Source organism: Eschrichtius robustus, chromosome 4 (assembly GCF_028021215.1).
Source record: "Eschrichtius robustus isolate mEscRob2 chromosome 4, mEscRob2.pri, whole genome shotgun sequence".
Taxonomy (NCBI): Eukaryota; Metazoa; Chordata; class Mammalia; order Artiodactyla; family Eschrichtiidae; genus Eschrichtius; species Eschrichtius robustus.
In genome coordinates this window covers 132151595-132171638 of record NC_090827.1, presented here as the reverse complement: position 1 = coordinate 132171638, position 20044 = coordinate 132151595, and the positions used below count along the sequence as shown (strand labels likewise).

At 37.3% G+C, this 20044-nt stretch overlaps 1 protein-coding gene and 1 pseudogene across 1 annotated transcript in view; both read left to right on the top strand.

The window, feature by feature from the left end:
• The window catches only part of TNIP3 (TNFAIP3 interacting protein 3), a 92806-nt gene extending 91941 nt beyond the window's left edge, over positions 1-865 (top strand). The window contains exon 13 of the mRNA XM_068542331.1: positions 169-865. Coding sequence (XP_068398432.1) covers positions 169-200 — 32 coding nt within the window. The 3' untranslated portion in view covers positions 201-865. The remainder of the gene's footprint in view (positions 1-168) is intronic.
• Positions 866-18351: 17486 nt separating this feature from the next.
• Positions 18352-18469, top strand: LOC137764495 (small nucleolar RNA SNORA11; annotated as a pseudogene).
• Positions 18470-20044: the final 1575 nt, after the last annotated feature.

Sequence of the window (20044 nt, the reverse complement as noted above, 5' to 3'; positions counted from 1 at the left end):
TAACCTTCCATTTGCTGCCTCTTGATTTCTCAGTGTAAACTTGTGGGTGCTCATGAATAAAATACTTCTTTTCTCGCCAGCCTTGAAGTTTATGTTAGCCCTAAGCCAGAAGAAGAGAAATGAATTTTTAATTTTCAATCGGAAACATTTTCCTGCTGTTTTTCATAGGTTTCTCCTCAGAAAAGAAAGCCAATGCGTAGAAGCGCACGCTGTTGGAGGAGCACACAGGCCGAGGGAGAGCTTGGCTGAGGGCCCTCGTTCGTCTTCTTACTGTGGCTTGTGTCCGCCACACCTGCACATCACCTCCGCCACTGCTTATACCTGGTAATGTTTCCCTTTGGCACGGATGGAGGACAAGGCTGTGCCAGCTGAGATCCTGATCAAGTCCTAGGGGCCAAAATTATACAACCTGTCACAGCTTCCAGCTTCCTCGAAATGAGATTTGGTTGATGGATGAGGCACCACGCCTTGAAACTCTCTTCAGCACGTTGCTGTTGGACTCACAGGGGTGACTTCATGATTTCAGCAGCTCCATTTGCAGTGCAGTAATATTGTATGTTGATTTAAATATGTGTTCCCTGGGGGAAAAGTTTCTGCGGTAGTAAAATTTTAACATTGCTCCCATTCTTTTTATCGGGGCTTAGTTCTTTAGCCAGTTTATCTAGATACTATGTTCATCATTGTTGTCCTTAGTGAAACTATAAATGTATATACATTCTTAAACTAAGTGAGTGGTTCAACCTGAATGGTCAACTTGAAACTATAAACAAATCATTTTTTTAAGATGAGAAATTGTGAGCCTGCTTCATTTTTAGCTGGACTAGATTATGAAACATAAAATCCTAATGTGATGGTGATGGCTTTGCTGGGTACATATATACTTAGAGAAGTAGTTCAGAGACACATAGATTTGCAGTTAAATTGTTTTTCTTCCTGTGCATTTGCGTAATTATTAACAAAAAACGTAACTCTGTCTTCTCAAACCAATTAAAACAGAAAACGAATGTATCCAAATTTTATTGCTATTAAATTATACAGGGATGTGACAGATGTCTAAAGATTAAGCAGGTAAAAGTATTAAGTTCATCCATTTAATAAAGATTCTACTAGGACCAACTGGAGATCATCTTTGCGAGGAGGTATAAAGCAGGAGTGTGAGATTCACAAATATCTGTACTTCTAGAAGTAACTAAAGAAAACCAGGAGCGTCAACTGAAGCTGCAGTCCAATAAACAATCCAGAGATAAGAGCTGAGACTATCTAGCTCCAACTTCCAAAAGTTATTCTGCTTAATTCCAGCTCAATCTTTTTTTGTTTTTTCAATTTTTGGAAATACTTGAAGCTTTGTGTAATAGGAAGATGAAAGAGCCTTACTAAGCAGTTAACTACTTTCAACCTCAGTCTTTGGCTATTTAATTCTTTTTTTTTTTTTTTTTTTTTTTTTATACTGCAGGTTCTTATTAAGCATCAATTTTATACACATCAGTGTATACATGTCAATCCCAATCGCCCAATTCAGCACACCACCATCCCCACCTCACCGCAGTTTTCCCCCCTTGGTGTCCACATGTCCATTCTCTACATCTGTGTCTCAACTTCTGCCCTGCAAACTGGCTCATCTGTACCATTTTTCTAGGTTCCACATACATGCATTAATATACAATATTTGTTTTTCTCTTTCTGACTTACTTCACTCTGTATGACAGTCTCTAGATCCATCCACGTCTCAACAAATGACTCAATTTCGTTCCTTTTTATGGCTGAGTAATATTCCATTGTATATATGTACCACTACTTCTTTATCCATTCGTCTGTTGATGGGCATTTAGGTTGCTTCCATGACCTGGCTATTGTAAATAGTGCTGCAATGAACATTCGGGTGCAAGTGTCTTTTTGAATTACGGTTTTCTCTGGGTATATGCCCAGTAGTGGGATTGCTGGGTCATATGGTAATTCTATTTTTAGTTTTTTAAGGAACCTCCATATTGTTCTCCATAGTGGCTGTATCAATTTACATTCCCACCAACAGTGCAAGAGGTTTCCCTTTTCTCCACACCCTCTCCAGCATTTGTTGTTTGTAGATTTTCTGATGATGCCCATTCTAACAGGAGTGAGGTGATACCTCATTGTAGTTTTGATTTGCATTTCTCTAATAATTAGTGATGTTGAGCATCTTTTCATGTGCTTCGTGGCCGTCTGTATGTCTTCTTTGGAGAAATGTCTATTGAGGTCTCCTGCCCATTTTTGGATTGGGGTGTTTGTTTCTTTGATATTGAGCTGAATGAGCTGTTTATATATTTTGGAGATTAATCCTTTGTCCGTTGATTCATTTGCAAATATTTTCTCCCATTCTGAGGGTTGTCTTTTCGTCTTGTTTATGGTTTCCTTTGCTGTGCAAAAGCTTTGACGTTTCATTAGGTCCCACTTGTTTATTTTTGTTTTTATTTCCATTACTCTAGGAGGTGGATCAAAAAAGATCTTGCTGTGATTTATGCCAAAGAGTGTTCTTCCTATGTTTTCCTCTAAGAGTTTTATAGTGTCCAGTCTTATATTTAGGTCTGTAATCCATTTTGAGTTTATTTTTGTGTATGGTGTTAGGGAGTATTCTAATTTCATTCTTTTACATGTAGCTGTCCAGTTTTCCCAGCACCACTTATTGAAGAGACTATCTTTTCTCCATTGTATATCCGTGCCTCCTTTGTCATAGATTAGTTGACCATAGGTGCGTGGGTTAATCTCTGGGCTTTCTATCTTGTTCCATTGATCTATGTTTCTGTTTTTGTGCCAGTACCATATTGTCTTGATTACTGTAGCTTTGTAGTATAGTCTGAAGTCAGGGAGTCTGATTCCTCCAGCTCCATTTTTTTGCCTCAAGACTGCTTTGGCTATTCGGGGTCTTTTGTGTCTCCATACAAATTTTAAGATGATTTGTTCTAGCTCCGTAAAAAATGCCATTGGTAATTTGATAGGGATTGCATTGAATCTGTAGAATGCTTTGGGTAGTATAGTCATTTTCACAATGTTGATTCTTCCAATCCAAGAACATGGTATATCTCTCCATCTGTTGGTATCATCTTTAATTTCTTTCATCAGTGTCTTATAGTTTTCTGCATACAGGTCTTTTGTCTCCCTAGGTAGGTTTATTCCTGGGTGTTTTATTCTTTTTGTTGTAGTGGTAAATGGGAGTGTTTCCATAATTTCTCTTTCAGATTTTTCATCATTAGTGTATAGGAATGCAAGAGATTTCTGTGCATTAATTTTGTATCCTGCAACTTTACCATATTCATTAATTAGCTCTAGCAGTTTTCTGGTGGCAGTTTTAGGATTCTCTATGTATAGTATCATGTCATCCGCAAACAGTGACAGTTTTACTTCTTCTTTTCCAATTTGTATTCCTTTTATTTCTTTTTCTTCTCTGATTGCCATGGCTAGGACTTCCAGAACTATGTTGAATAATAGTGGTGAGAGTGGACATCCTTGTCTCGTTCCTGATCTTAGAGGAAATGCTTTCAGTTTTTCATCATTGAGAATGATGTTTGCTGTGGGTTTGTCATATATGGCCTTTATTATGTTGAGGTAGGTTCCCTCTATGCCCACTTTCTGGAGAGTTTTTATCATAAATGGGTGTTGAATTTTGTCAAAAGCTTTTTCTGCATCTACTGAGATGATCATATGGTTTTTCTTCTTCAATTTGTTAATATGGTGTATCACATTGATTGATTTACATATATTGAAGAATCCTTGCATCCCTGGGATAAATCCCACTTGATCGTGGTGTATGATCCTTTTAATGTGTTGTTGGATTCTGTTTGCTAGTATTTTGTTGAGGATTTTTGCATCTATATTCATCAGTGATATTGGCCTGTAATTTTCTTTTTTTGTGGTGTCTTTGTCTGGTTTTGGTATCAGGGTGATGGTGGCCTCATAGAATGAGTTTGGGAGTGTTCCTTCCTCTGCAATTTTTTGGAAGAGTTTGAGAAGGATAGGTGTTAGCTCTTCTCTAAATGTTTGATAGAATTCACCTGTGAAGCCATCTGGTCCTGGACTTTTGTTTGTTGGAAGATTTTTAATCACAGTTTCAATTTCATTACTTGTGATTGGTCTGTTCATATTTTCTGTTTCTTCCTGATTCAGTCTTGGAAGGTTATACCTTTCTAAGAATTTGTCCATTTCTTCCAGGTTGTCCATTTTATTGGCATAAAGTTGCTTGTAGTAGTCTCTTAGGATGCTTTGTATTTCTGTGGTGTCTGTTGTAACTTCTCCTTTTTCATTTCTGATTTTATTGATTTGAGTCCTCTCCCTCTTTTTCTTGATGAGTCTGGCTAATGGCTTATCAATTTTGTTTATCTTCTCAAAGAACCAACTTTTAGTTTTATTGATCTTTGCTATTGTTTTCTTTGTTTCTATTTCATTTATTTCTGCTCTGATCTTTATGATTTCTTTCCTTCTGCTAACTTTGGGTTTTGTTTGTTCTTCTTTCTCTAGTTTCTTTAGGTGTAAGGTTAGATTGTTTACTTGAGATTTTTCTTGTTTCTTTAGGTAGGCTTGTATAGCTATAAACTTCCCTCTTAGAACCGCTTTCGCTGCATCCCATAGGTTTTGGGTCGTCGTGTTTTCATTGTCATTTGTCTCTAGGTATTTTTTTATTTCCTCTTTGATTTCTTCAGTGATCTCTTGGTTATTTAGTAACGTATTGTTTAGCCTCCATGTGTTTGTCTTTTTTACGTTTTTTCCCCTGTAATTCATTTCTAATCTCATAGCGTTGTGGTCAGAAAAGATGCTTGATGTGATTTCAATTTTCTTAAATTTACTGAGGCTTGATTTGTGACCCAAGATGTGATCTATCCTGGAGAATGTTCCGTGCGCACTTGAGAAGAACGTGTAATCTGCTGTTTTTGGATGGAATGTCCTATATATATCAATTAAATCTATCTGGTCTATTGCGTCATTTAAAGCTTCTGTTTCCTTATTTATTTTCATTTTGGATGATCTGTCCATTGGTGTAAGTGAGGTGTTAAAGTCCCCCACTATGATTGTGTTACTGTCGATTTCCTATTTTATAGCTGTTAGCAGTTGCCTTATGTATTGAGGTGCTCCTGTGTTGGGTGCATATATATTTATAATTGTTATATCTTCTCCTTGGATTGATCCCTGGATCATTATGTAGTGTCCTTCCTTGTCTCTTGGAACATTCTTTATTTTAAAGTCTATTTTATCTGATATGAGTATAGCTACTCCAGCTTTCTTTTGATTTCCATTAGCATGGAATATCTTTTTCCATCCCCTCACTTTCAGTCTGTATGTGTCCCTAGGTCTAAAGTGGGTCTCTTGTAGACAGCATATATATGGGTCTTGTTTTTGTATCCATTCAGCCAGTCTATGTCTTTTGGTTGGGGCATTTAATCCATTCACGTTTAAGGTAATTATCGATATGTATGTTCCTATGACCATTTTCTTAATTGTTTTGGGTTTGTTTTTGTAGGTCCTTTTCTTCTCTTGTGATTCCCACTTAGAGAAGTTCCTTTAGCAATTGTTGTAGAGCTGGTTTGGTGGTGCTGAATTCTCTTAGCTTTTGCTTGTCTGTAAAGCTTTTGATTTCTCCATCAAATCTAAATGAGATCCTTGCCAGGTAGAGTAATCTTGGTTGTAGGTTCTTCCCTTTCATCACTTTAAGTATATCATGCCACTCCCTTCTGGCTTGCAGAGTTTCTGCTGAGAAATCAGCTGTTAACCTTATGGGAGTTCCCTTGTATGTTATTTGTCGTTTTTCCCTTGCTGCTTTCAATAATTTTTCTTTGTCTTTAATTTTTGCCACTTTGATTACTATGTGTCTCGGCGTGTTTCTCCTTGGGTTTATTCTGTATGGGACTCTCTGCGCTTCCTGGACTTGGGTGGCTATTTCCTTTCCCATGTTAGGGAAGTTTTCGACTATAATCTCTTCAAATATTTTCTCTGGTCCTTTCTCTCTCTCTTCTCCTTCTGGGACCCCTATAATGCGAATGTTGTTGCGTTTAATGTTGTCCCAGAGGTCTCTTAGGCTGTCTTCATTTCTTTTCATTCTTTTTTCTTTAGTCTGTTCCGCAGCAGTGAATTCCACCATTCTGTCTTCCAGGTCACTTATCCGTTTTTCTGCCTCAGTTATTCTGCTATTGATTCCTTCTAGTGTAGTTTTCATTTCAGTTATTGTATTGGTCATCTCTGTTTGTTTGTTCTTTAATTCTTCTAGGTCTTTGTTAATCATTTCTTGCATCTTCTCAATCTTTGCCTCCATTCTTATTCCGAGGTCCTGGATCATCTCCACTATCATTATTCTGAATTCTTTTTCTGGAAGGTTGCCTATCTCCACTTCATTTAGTTGTTTTTCTGGGGTTTTTTCTTGTTCCTTCATCTGGTACATAGCCCTCTGCCTTTTCATCTTCTCTATCTTTCTGTAACTGTGGTTTTTGGTCCACAGGCTGCAGGATTGTAGTTTTTCTTGCTTCTGTTGTCTGCCCTCTGGTGGTTGAGGCTATCTCTTTAATTCTTGATAATTCTTGAGAAACAATTATCCTTCTCTTACGTTAATTCACTAAAGCTTTGTTTTTTCTACTACTGATTAAAGAGACAAATCATTCTTGGCCAATACTTCAGTATAAGTGAATCAGAAAGACCATAGTTGCATCATAACATTTTGGTGTATTTTTTTAAATTTCCATTTCCTTGAATTAGTGAAAAAGTCATTGTAATCCAACTTCTAGTAGTGGATTAAGTTTGCCAACTGAGGTGTGCTCACCAGAATAAAAACTGAACGTATATATAAGAAGTACCCCTTGGCAGCCTTTTTATAGGTCAATTCAACAGCAGTAAAACATGATTTAATCATGCCATTACTATTACTGAAGTCATCCTATTACTAATTAGCAAACTGCCAGACATTGGCAAGATTGTACAAATGCTAATGTATTGGGAGAAAATCCAGTTTAGGCGAGACCTAATTTCATCTGAACACCCGGTGGGTGACTGCAAATGTGCAAAGAGGACCCCTTGCCCAGGGCACTACTGTAGCTCCAAGAAGACAGGTTTCCACATCCCTGGCCTGCGAGTCAGCCAATCCCTCTGGTGACCCTCTCCCGGAATCATTTGGGGACGTCTCCATCTCAGCTCATTATAAAGGTCATACCCCTGTGCTGTGGCACTTGCTTCATTATCACACACAGTTTGTAGAAACTGTGTGAGGAATAGCTCTATCCCTTTGAAAAGAGAGGAAGTCACACCACACGGTGGTCTCTATTACTTTGGAAATGTAAGACCAGGCATATTTTAAGTTTTCAAAGGTCATGGAGAATTCGATCTTTGACTTGAAGGTATCACATGAAGAGAAAGATGTATTCACTTTGCCATGGTTGTGATGTGATGTCAGAAGAAAACCTTCCTCGGAGTCTAGTTAGGTCTGGGAGTGAGGCCAGCCTGTAACGCTCACTAGCATAGATTTTTTTTTAACCCCATTTTCCTTATCAACAAAAATAATATTTCAGACTAAATTTCTAATATTATTAAGCATGGACTAACTTCAGATGATTTTCCTTAGTTTATTTATTGAGCTCTATCACCCAGCAAGAGAGGTATAATTATCCCGTTGTTACAGGTGATTAATCCAAGTCTCATGGCAGGAAAATGGCAGAGCCAGGATTCAAAATTGCCCCAGGGCTGGCTGCCCAGTTCTATGCATGCTATAATTCTGCTTCCTAAATTATTCCAGCAAGTTCCACTTGTTTTATGGTTCTTTGGGTCTTCATCAATTTGCAGTTATAAGAGCATACTTCTAGGAGAAAGTATTTTGATAAAAAATGCTATATATTTTATAGAATTTATGTTACCCCCTGGGTTAAGAGAAGTATCTCATTTAAGCTCCTACATAGAAAAAGGAAAATGTACATTTAACGTTAAAATGCATTAAAGGTAGAAGTATGGGCCTGATTGGTTGCTTTCATGTATTGATACTTTTTCATGTAGCTCAGGCACTGGTAGAATTGAATCTAAAAGACATATATCTCCCAATTCAATGATTCAATTTAACAATTATTCTTTAAACACTCAGTTATTTTCAAAAATGTCCAGGCAGCTCAAAGCATCTCACACTGATTCTTTGTCTATGCACTAATTTTGGTTGAGTCCATATTTGGAGGGGAGGACAGAGTCATTCAGCAGCCACTATTCTCCCCAACTTGAGGGTCCCTTTGCCCTGTTTCATTTCTGTCATTTGCTTCTAATCATCCTGGGCACCTGCAGGATGTTAAATCCTAGGCAGATATAAAATCAGTTGCACTGCTCTTGCAGCCACAGTATGATCCTTTTGCTGGCTTAAAATTGCTTAAGCTCCAAGTACAAGCTCAAAAGAAAAGAAAATGTTTGCTCTAATCCTCAGTTTTCAATAATTTTAGAAATAATTTCTCTTGCCTAGTTTCCATCTTATATAACTACCTCTTCACTTTCATCAGTCTTTGCTCCAAGGGAAAAAGGTGTTACAGGGAAACAGGTATACCTCCAGCCTTTGTGATTCCATAGAAAAGGAAAGTTTTGCCAGTACACACATGCTATACACACATGCACACACACACCACACACACGCGCCCCGCCTCTGCCTCCCCAGCCTTCCAGGCAGCCCTGTGGGACTCTAGTTTCTCCATTTCTGGCTGGGTAGATATATTCAAATGGAAAATTTTGCATAATAAAGTTATTTCTTTCCATTTTGCCTCAAATGCTGGTGTGTGTGTAATATATTGCCAAGAATATTGACAAACTCTATCTTAAGCCTCCTACAGGAAGTGATAATGTTGAGATCTAGAACCAATTAACTTGCCAATAATTGCTGAGTAATAGGGGGGGAATTCAATGTTTGTGGAAATGCGTGAGTTTTGCCAATTTGTGTCCTGCACTCAGAAGTTAAAGTAATTTCTCTCTGCTCTTCTTCCACTTTGTTCCACTCCAGCGTCAGAAGGAGGAGCACAATATATGAGGCTCACGAAGTGCTGCTCTGGTAAACTAAGCCCAACCCTAGGGCTTCCCAATGCTCTTAACCTATTACTGAGAATTCATTTGTTGGGAGAATCATCACATGAGCTGACTTTCCTGAGTCTGCCCTTGACTGGGGGGAGCATTTGCACACCTGCGGGGGAACCTCACAGCTCCCTTCTTCCTCTCCGCCTCTGCGGCCGTCAGATGACGACGACCCACATCAGCCAACACAGACACAGAGGCGGCTGGCGAGCACGAGGCCCCCTCCCCTAGGAGACGCCTCTGCAGGCCGAGGGGCTGGCTTTGTGCTGGTGAAGGTGCTCGGCGTGTCGCTTCACGTGCATTTGCCACACTCGGGCCATTTCCATCTGCCCCGGGAAGGGGGGCTGAGGGAACACATGTGCGAGATCGCAGGGGCCGGCCTAGGCTGAGATGATACTCCGCATTTCTCACAAGGGGTTACAGCATTGAGCAGGATTTAGCATGTAAAGAATGAGACTTAAGCCTTCTCTCCCCCTTTGATTCTGTTTAACTTCCACAGCTTCTTTCTCTCTGTTCCTGGGTGGAGACCCTAACGTCTTCCTGCTTCCTGACCACTCCTGAATGCCAACCAAAAACATGTCTTTCCCTTCAGTTTCCTTTTTTCAGACTTTTCTCGTGTTCCTTTTAAGTAACGGAAGTTTCAAAAAGGCAAGAGGGACGCTAGCGTGAATGTAAACAGTGTGATCTCAAGTTCTCTCAGATGTGGTAACTTACCCGGGGGTCTCCAGATTCCTATGACTTAATCCAGACCCCTCTCCTGATTCCTAATAAAGAGCTCAGTGCGTCCCAAACTGTGATGAATGCCATCGTCCCTTCTAAACCCACTCTGTCTTCTATTTCCTATTTTCATCTACAGAATTGTCATTCATCTAGTCCCATAAACCAGAGACCTTTGAAGCAGTAGCAAAGCAACATTTTCGGCATATTATGCTTTACTATTTCGAGAAAGGTAAAAATGCAACTGAAACAAAAAAAAAAAAGATTTGTGCAGTGTATGGAGAAGGTGCTGTGACTGATCAAACATGTCTAAAGTGTTTTGCGACGTTTCGTGCTGGAGATTTCTCGCTGGACGACGCTCCACGGTCGGGTAGACCAGTTGTAGTTGACGGCGATCAAATCGAGACATTAATTGAGAACAATCACTGTTATACCACGCGGGAGATAGCCGACATACTCAAAATATCCAAATCAAGCATTGAAAATCATTTGCACCAGCTTGGTTATGTTAATTGCTTTGATATTTGGGTTCCACATAAGTTAAGCGAAAAAAACCTTCTTGACTGTATTTCTGCATGCGATTCTCTACTTAAACATAATGAAAACGTTCCGTTTTTAAAACCTCTGCCACGCAGCACAATAACTCGGTGAGTCTGACCAAAATACTCAGCCTCTATGAGCATCAGGTTTTCCTTGAATAAGTATCCCACATAGTATTTGGGGGCTTCAAGACCCTCTGGCTTGCCATCTCTGTTTTGCCATCTCTGTTTTACCAACTCATCATGACCTCCAAACCTCTTGTCACCCTGGATGTAAACCTGGATATGAAATTCGGAAACTTCCAGAGGATCCACAAGTAATCTAATCCCTGAAATGAGTTTCTCATGGTTTGTACAGTCTGTCCTAAATATTTGTGGGATCATGGGGATTGCATTCATAGCCTCCCACTACAGGTTCCTATCTAGTATTTGTGTACCCTGCCTTGCCCTCTACCACAGCTTTATTGCCTTGTTATTATTTTTACTTTCTCTTCTGCCTTTTTCCACGTAGTATTCAGTCTCTGACATTTTCTCTAACTTCCAACTCTTTCCCTTCTTTCAGTAGCAACAAACATTTACCCCTTTGTCATAAATATAATGACAGTCATTTATTTTTCAAACGTGTCCTTGAGGTCTTACCCTCTACTCAAGAGTATTATCAATGTATTCTGTCACCAAAACAAACAGACAGACAAATGGCAAGGCTCTCTCTGAAATGAATTCTAATGAATTCTCTAAGTGCTAAGGCACAAAATGAAGAAAATAGTTATTAATTTATGGGATTATTTAAGGATTAAATTATGTGTATAAAGAGGTTAACACAGTGGCTGGTACATGGTAGAGACTCAATAAATTCCTTGGTTTCAATATCTATAAAGAAAAATGTCAATGTTGATAAAGGCTGCTATTGTCAAGAACTGTAAAAGTCTGAAATACATAAGTCAGCTGCCATAGTTCAGGAATGCTAGCAGAAGACACAGATTCCTGGGTCAGAGACAGAAGACTTCATTACTCCCAGCAATAGCAGTAGCCACAGTATCAGCATTTCCTTGTGCCCGTTATCTGAGCCTGATTCCCACAGGGCAAAGTGAAGAGGGCCAGGTGACACCTACACATGCAGTGGCCACATTACAGGAAAGGAACCCTAAATTTAGAGAACCCAAGCCTTTTATGATGGGCAGTAATCCTGCCTGACTGATGCTTTGGAAAGAGACATTATCTTTATTATATTGGGCAGCAAACCTGTCTGCCACCTACTCCAGAAGGAGATACTTCCTCTATCTTCTGAAAAATATATATATATATTTTTTGGCTGTGTTGGGTCTTCGTTGCTGTGCGCGGGCTTTCTCTAGTTGCCGTGAGCGGGGGCTACTCTTTGTTGTGGTGCACGGGCTTCTCACTGCGGTGGCTTCTCTTGTTGCGGAGCACGGGCTCTAGGCGCGCGGGCTTCAGTAGTTGTGGCACACGGGCTCAGTAGTTGGGGCTCGCGGGCTCTAGAGCACAGGCTCAGTAGTTGTGGCACACGGGTTTAGTTGCTCCGCAGCATGTGGGATCTTCCCAGACCAGGGCTCAAACCCGTGTTCCCTGCATTGGCAAGTGGATTCTTAACCACTGCGCCACCAGGGAAGCCCCTGAAAAATACTTTTGAAAAGATAATCCAGAACTAAGGCAATCAGTGTCTCTGCTTGCAAGATGTAAAGAAATGGGATATTCCCAAGGAGGATTCTCTCCCAACAGATATATGTGAATAAAATCACCAGTTTTCTAAATGCTGTAACAAATTTGTCTACCTATACGAGCTCGGAGTTAAAACTTGGGTTACATATACAGTAACTACCTCATTTATAAAATGGGATACTTCCAATTAACTCAATCTTAGACATAGCTCAATACCTCTTGTCAATTATATGCTTTAAGGTCAATTATTAGGCAATATTATTCCTTATATATCTTTGCATGTGCATACTCAAAAGAATGATAAAAAATACACATAAGATTTCCTGGTTCTCTGAGGAAAGTTACTCTAGCATACTTTATGAAAGGCATTTGAGAAATTGTTGCTTTCTTGATTTCCAAACATCCATTCCATCTTCTTTTGGGAATAGCACCTTAATATCCTTTAGGAAAATTATCTTTTTCCCCACTGGACCCAGTTTGATCTAAAGTGTCCTGTCCTCTCCTAGGCAAGGGACACCCATGTGATGCAAACCAGGCCGGTTGAACTTTCCCTTGCTGGAATTTGAACTTCAAGGCAGCAGAGTGCCTTGAGGGGATAGTGGTTGCTACCTTGGCCCCTTAAGATTGACCATGCTCTACAACTTCCCTCTTACTCATGTGAGTAACCCAGTATCTCTCCAATCAGTTCTTTAGGTCAGTCAGAGTTAGTTTCTCTAGTTTGAAACAAACGAATCTTAATCACAAATGTGGGAGTTAAAGCTCAGAGTTTAGATCAAGGGTCTTGTGAAGAATATATGTACACATACAACATACATATTTTTTTCTTTATTATATCTTTGAAAATGGAAAGTAGGACTGGTGGTAGCTTTATAATAATATAATCAGATCCAATATAATCAGATGAGTTAAACAATTCAAATGCTATGCTTGCACGTCTGACAAAATATTACCTTGGATCACTGCACAGTACACTCAAATATATTTTAAAGTGGAAAACTTCATAATAAAAATAAAATACAATTATTCATTTGAATTTCCTCCAAAATATGACAAAGCTCCTTAAGAAAATATTTTAATGAAGCAACTTTGGGAAAAGTTCCAGTGAAATAAAACCACCAAAGCCCATGTCTAATTTCCTTATTTCTTTCAGTGAAGTGCCTACTTGCATATAACTGATAATATACATTTTAATAGGTTGTTAATAAATAAATCATAGGTAATAGAATTCCTTTGTGAAAGAACTATACCAAATGAGCTCTGCTTTAAAAATCAGTGAGATGGTGGTGTTACTTTCCAGCAAAGTTGAACTCTAGCATTATAAACTTCAGATTATTCTGCAGCAAAATGTGAATTCTAATACAGGGCAGCTCCTCAATAAGAAGTTAAGGTAAAATTCCTGATGGCTTAAAACTTTCTTGTAAATCAATACATTTTTGGACATTTGGCCAATTCTACACATATCCTAATTCTCATCTTGATCAATGATCTATTTTGGATTATTATTTGTCATTGTCATTTTATTGGAAATTTCTTTTATTTGCATAAAACTGTACTGTGTGTGGTGTGATGCGTGGGTGATACCAAAGAGAGGCAGTTCCTATTCTTTCTATTGTCTAAGGAAAAGTACTCTAGCAGCTGTGGGGAGAATGCATTGAAGCCAGGGGAGATTGAATCTCCTTTTAATTTCCAACCTATTCCTCAGTCTTTCAATGTCTCTAGAAGAATTATCTTCCTTCTATAAGTCACAGGAGGCAATCAGTCAAATTTTGGCAATTTAAAGTGAGCAAACTATTATAATATTCAAATATTCTAGCAAAACTTTGTAAGTTTTTTAATCAAAATGTATTATTCCATTAATTAGCAAAATGTAGATCCATTTTCCCCAAAAGAATAACTAGCCTTTAATTTACTTTTTCTTTAATTTATTATTACTCCTAGTTCAATAGGTTCCAACAGTATGGCAGAAATCTATCTTTCCCATAAAACATTAAAGTTAATCCCAGGACATAGATTAATCACTAAGAAACTTTACAAACAAAGTTAAAATGAATTTTTTAAATATAAGGAAGTGGTAGGCCAATGTTTCTGACATAAATTTATATTTATATTCGTAAATTTAATTTTTTTCCAGTTTGTCATATGTTTTTCAAAAGAAACTACCACTAACAATATTTAGCAAACTTTTAATTTACCTTTAGACATTAATTCTTGCTTCATTATCAAATTATTTAGCATCTATTTCCTTCACCCTCCACTGATTGCTTTCCAGTAAAATGAAAAAATCATCAGGTAAAAATAAGAGTTTTTTTCCCAATAGGAATAGTTGAGATAATTTAAGAGCTTTTACCTGAGATCTTCAAGAGATTCACTTCTATCAAATAAGAATGTAATGAATGAGTAAATTTTGTAGAAAATTTTGTAGAAAGAGCACGGGATTTGGAGTCTGGTACAGATTCTGGCCCTGATTGCACGGGTATGAACGTGAGCAAGTGTGCCCGATGTTAATAAACCTCAGTTCTCATAACTGAAAAATGACAAGAAAACAATCTCAGATTTTTGTAAAAAGTTAAATGATATCAAATATGTGATGTTTGGCAGTTGGGTGGTTTTCATCGTATGTTAGCTCCCTTTGCTTACTGTGACGGCTAAAGAAATTTCTCTTGGGTAACATTTCCCAAAATGTGCTTGATAGGAGGAAAAATAGGAGCTGTGCAGGAAAGGATTTCCTCGTAAATGTAAGAAATGCTTTGTCCCACCCAGTTTTTACTGTAGGAGTTCTCAGATCTTTTCATGTGAAATTGCAAGTTATGAAACTCACTCTGTGAAGTGTTCCCAACTTGTGGAGAATTTAAGTCATGTTGATAAAGATACCATAAATAGAATTAACACAAAAGTCAGCCATCCAAAGATTATCTCTGCAAGACAAAAGCATAAAAAGTGGTTATTCTCTGTTAAGTTTAGATATATTATGCTTATTAAAAGAGTGGCTCCAACACAGAAAGGGTTATCCTATCACATACCACTCAAAGACATAGGGTTAGCTTCAGTGGCTGGGACAGGCTAGAAGTACAGGAAAGGAAGTACAGCACACCCATAGGGTGGGTGGTATAGACCCAGATGAGGAAGACACAGCTGCAGATGACGGGAGGAATGGGTGGAATGTTCCAAGTCGATGGTGATAGACAGAGGGGCAGACCAACCTAGATGTAAGCCCCAGGAAAACCCAACAGGGAGTGATAACGATGTTCAATTTGAAAGCAACTGAAAATGGATCAAAGCATGCAAATTAAAAGAGCTCATCTTGATCCAGACAGAATGAACTGAAGACTATACAGACACATTCTGAAAAAACTATTTGTATTTACAAAAATAATAATCATAAACTTGAAAAAATTCTCATACAGAATGAACTAAAGACTATACAGACACACTCTGAAAAAACTATTTGAATTACAAAAATAATAATCATAAACTTGAAAAAATTCTCATACAGAATGAACTAAAGACTACACAGACACACTCTGAAAAAACTATTTGAATTACAAAAATAATAATCATAAACTTGAAAAAATTCTCATACAGAATGAACTAAAGACTATACAGACACACTCTGAAAAAACTATTTGAATTACAAAAATAATAATCATAAACTTGAAAAAATTCTCATACAGAATGAACTAAAGACTACACAGACACACTCTGAAAAAACTATTTGAATTACAAAAATAATAATCATAAACTTGAAAAAATTCTCATACAGAATGAACTAAAGACTATACAGACACACTCTGAAAAAACTATTTGAATTACAAAAATAATAATCATAAACTTGAAAAAATTCTCATACAGAATGAACTAAAGACTACACAGACACACTCTGAAAAAACTATTTGAATTACAAAAATAATAATCATAAACTTGAAAAAATTCTCATACAGAATGAACTAAAGACTATACAGACACACTCTGAAAAAACTATTTGTATTACAAAAATCATAATCACAAACTTTAAAAAATCCTCATACAAGTTTCTAAACTAAAAAAATCAGTTGGTCTACAAAGGAACTGTAGAGGGAATACCAACCAATGCTGGACAACTTGACATACAAGGAGCTAATGGAGTAGCACTTGTCATTTTTTTGGCATTATACTTTCATTTTTCATTTATCTTTTCAGTCATCTTTCAGGGGTATCCTTGTATAAATAATATGCAAAAATTAAATTACATTACATTTTATATAAATGGCTTGATAATGTCTGAATTTATGGTAAAGTGATTATAAATACCTTATTTCTTAGTAGTATATATTTGCATTTAAAAAAATACATTAAAGTGCTCCCATATCTAGGGTTAGTTAGAATGTAGTAATGGTACCATGCAAAGAGCCCGCCTCCCTGCGAGTTTATCTTTCTGTTTAAAAATCTGAAAGTTATTAGTTTCATTATATATAGGCCACAGCTCAAAGCCAAGGGCTACTTGGGCCAGAAGTGCTTACTTTTAAAACCTAAGAGCATTTTACATTTTGGCTATTACACAAAATTCTTTTCAAAATTTTTATTCTATCTTGCAGTTCTGAGGAATTTCAAGTTAAACTCAGATTCCAGTTTTCACATTTACTTTCTTTAGAAAAACAAATCATATCACTCAAGGAGACGCTAAATCACAGGTGTGGCTATGGGGTTAGCAATTTGCAGAAGGAGGACTTTTTATGTTATAGCCTAGTTTGCAAGCATCCTTATGAAGCTGAACTTACATATGTCACTCTATGTAGAGACATTTTGGAGATCCGGCAATACTCCAGCTTCAGGCACACTCTTGATGTTCATGTCTGCAAGACAACTCCAATTTCCAAAAGACAATCAGATTGTCAATTAGTTTCAATAGAATATGCCTCCTAGTTCCTAATTAGATTATTTCAAAAACTGGAAGTACAGATACTCCAAAGATACACCTGAAGCTATTTGTTTAAGTAAAAAAGGAAATTAATGGCAAGAAACATATATGCCAGATGTTTTCCCTTTATAGATAATATGTAAAAACAATTTATATGTGATATATATGTTAAATCTTATATATATATATATATTAAGTACAGAATTAAATAGTCTGATGGACAATAATCCAACAAAAACTTAACAATAAAAGAAAAACTAAACTTCTGATAAAATTTTTTTCTTCTGATGACTTTCTGAAAGTTCTTTTGTACCAATAAACATACCACCTGAGTGCATTTCAAATTCTTTATAAGCGAAGTCCAAATTGATTGCTAAGGATGTTACATTGCAGCTTGTAAAAGTTAGCAACAGTCATGCCAGTGTGGCATTTACATGTTCTTGGATTGAGGATTGCTAGAATAAGAAGCAGAACTCAGAGTGTGGGAAGCTTTAAAAAATTATTCTCCCATTCTCATCTAAACTGACCTCTTCGCAATCTTCTGATATTACTAAGCTTTTGCAAGGGGAAGGAGGCAGTTGGCAGAAAGAGGAAAGGCTGAGGGTTTATTAGTGTAATGGAGAAAGGACGACATCAAAGAACACCCATCATCTGACACTCCAGGAGCAAAACCAATCAGCTTCGCTTCACTGGGAACCACAGGAACCTTACAGCCAGAAGTTCCTTTATACTTAAGTGTCAACGTCTGAAGCATTGAGGTCATCTTTGGTAAATTAGCAGCCACTGCAAAACCACATTACGATTATCAACCAGGCCAGCAGAGAACACTTTTCTGAGAAAGGCTCTTTATGGAGTAAGAATCATCAAGCTCTTTTTTGGAGTTTCTGACTCTTCGCACACAGTTCACGGTCTAAGACATTTCTCTCTGTTCTTGACTAGCATCCTGTTAGCTCGCGCAGAAAGGGGCTGCCTCTCTTCTGCTATACTGGCATTCACTGAAATCACTGGGTTTTCTTTTTCCACTCTTCACGAACTTTCTTAAGAAAAAAAGCTGCTTTTCTTTCTTCACTTTTTCATCCACTTGGAAATCACTGTCTTTGATTTTTTGAAGATAATTCTTGACTAAGAACCTTCCTCATACTGACCCGGCACCTGCAGTGCTGGACCACGTGGTCCTTCCTGACAGGGTCAGGGCTCTAATGGGTCAGATGGCTTCCTGACAGGGTCAGGGTCAGGGTCAGATGGCTCCCAAAAGTCAGAGAGGATCCTCAGAAAGTACTTGCCAAAACCTTATACCATGTGCCAATGCTCCTGTATATATGTCTACAATAACTATATATCTATAATATCTATATAGCTATAATGTATCTTTAAAATGTTTTTGTTTAGAAGTTACCTTGTAGCTGAAGGGTTTATTCTAGATGGATTAAGGGGTAAAAAGGAAAATATAAAATCTTAAAAGAAAGACATAACTGAAAACACCTTATAGGGGTGTGCTCAGAGCAGGGAGCGAGAAGAAATGGCTCGTCTGATTACAACACACTTGACAGGAATCTGGGCTCATTGTGACAAGGGGCACAAAATACCCAACAAATACCCAACACACGTCCTCCACGTGGCGGCTGGGCAGGACCAGTGGGACAGGGCTCAATATTGGAAGAAAAGCTACAGTATTTAGTGGGGGAGTTTGCCACCTAGAGCCTGTCTGGTCCTCGCATGGGTGGGCCATGAGTGGTCTTATAGACATAAAGGCTTTGAAGCTCTCTTTTCAAGGAAAAAAGAAAAAGAAAAATAGATTCTATATGCCATTCTGGAAACGGCAAAACTGTTGAAACAATAAAAAGATCAGTGGTGGTCAGGAGTTTGGGGGGAGAGGGAAGAGGAATACAACAGAGTCCAGAAGTTTCTATGAGCAGTGAAAATACTTTGACATTATGATTGGTATATGTCATCATACTTTTGTCCAGACCCATAGAATGTGCAACACTATTCACTTCATTAAAGTGAACCCTAAGGTGAAACAAACAAAAAAGAATCTACAGATTTGGTCTACAGACGCAGCCATAAGTATGATGACACCACAAATATCATATGTGGCATTTACTGATACATGTAATATCTGTAACTATTTTTAAAAACAACATAAATAGGTAAACATAAACTAGAAAAACATACACATCAAATATGGTGAACAACTGGCTAACATGCTTAAAATATATTTAATAAATTTTTAATATGTAAGCTATTTTGTCACTATCAAAATTGTTTATAAAACTTTACCATGATAGAATGTTAACATAACTTTTAAAAAAATTTTTAAATTTTTTCTAAAATATAACTTTAAGTAAAGAAACAACACCATTTAAAAAAATGTGCTTAGGTTCACAATTCATTATCTGCAATTCTGAAATCTAATAAGCTCAGAAAAACAAGAGACTACTTGTGACTAATTGTGAGTCAATTAATAGCAAAATATGACCGTAACTCATATGAGGCTGTTTATAGTCTTTATTAATCTCATGTATTATGAACAAACATTTCACTATTAATGTATTTGATTGCAGGGTCCTGCCCCAGACACACTAGGGATGTTACGTAATGTACAGTTTATATAAAATTACCTTTTTATACCCAATCATTTCTCAATTCTCAAGCACATTTTGGTTCCAGAGTTTTCAGATAAGAGATTGAAGACCTATGCATAACCTCAATTAAAAAAAAAAAAACCTATCCATTTATATAATTATTTTTAATTCTATCTAGGTGGATAAAAGGAAGATTGGAAGGAAGGAAGTGAAGGAGGAAGGGGAGAGGGAGGGAGGAAAGAGGAAGAAGGGCAGGTATGAAGAAAGGGAGGAATTTTTCTAAAATATTAGTAGTTTTCTATGAGCAGTGGGATTATGGGTGATTTTTATTTTCTTTCTTTTTAATATTCTGAATTTCCTAAAATAAGCAAGCTTTTAGAATCAAGAAAAATAAAAAATATTATAAAAACATTCTTTGAAGTCATTTTAGGCTATTAGAAGCTCTTCATGGAAAACACAAAGATAAATTTTTAACCAATAGAGTGTTTGAATTAATCGCAAATTTTAAATTAGTGGGAAATACATTAATAGACTTTCAGTGTAAAAACATACATATAGTTAATATTTAATTTTAATGTAGCTTGCATTTATGTACT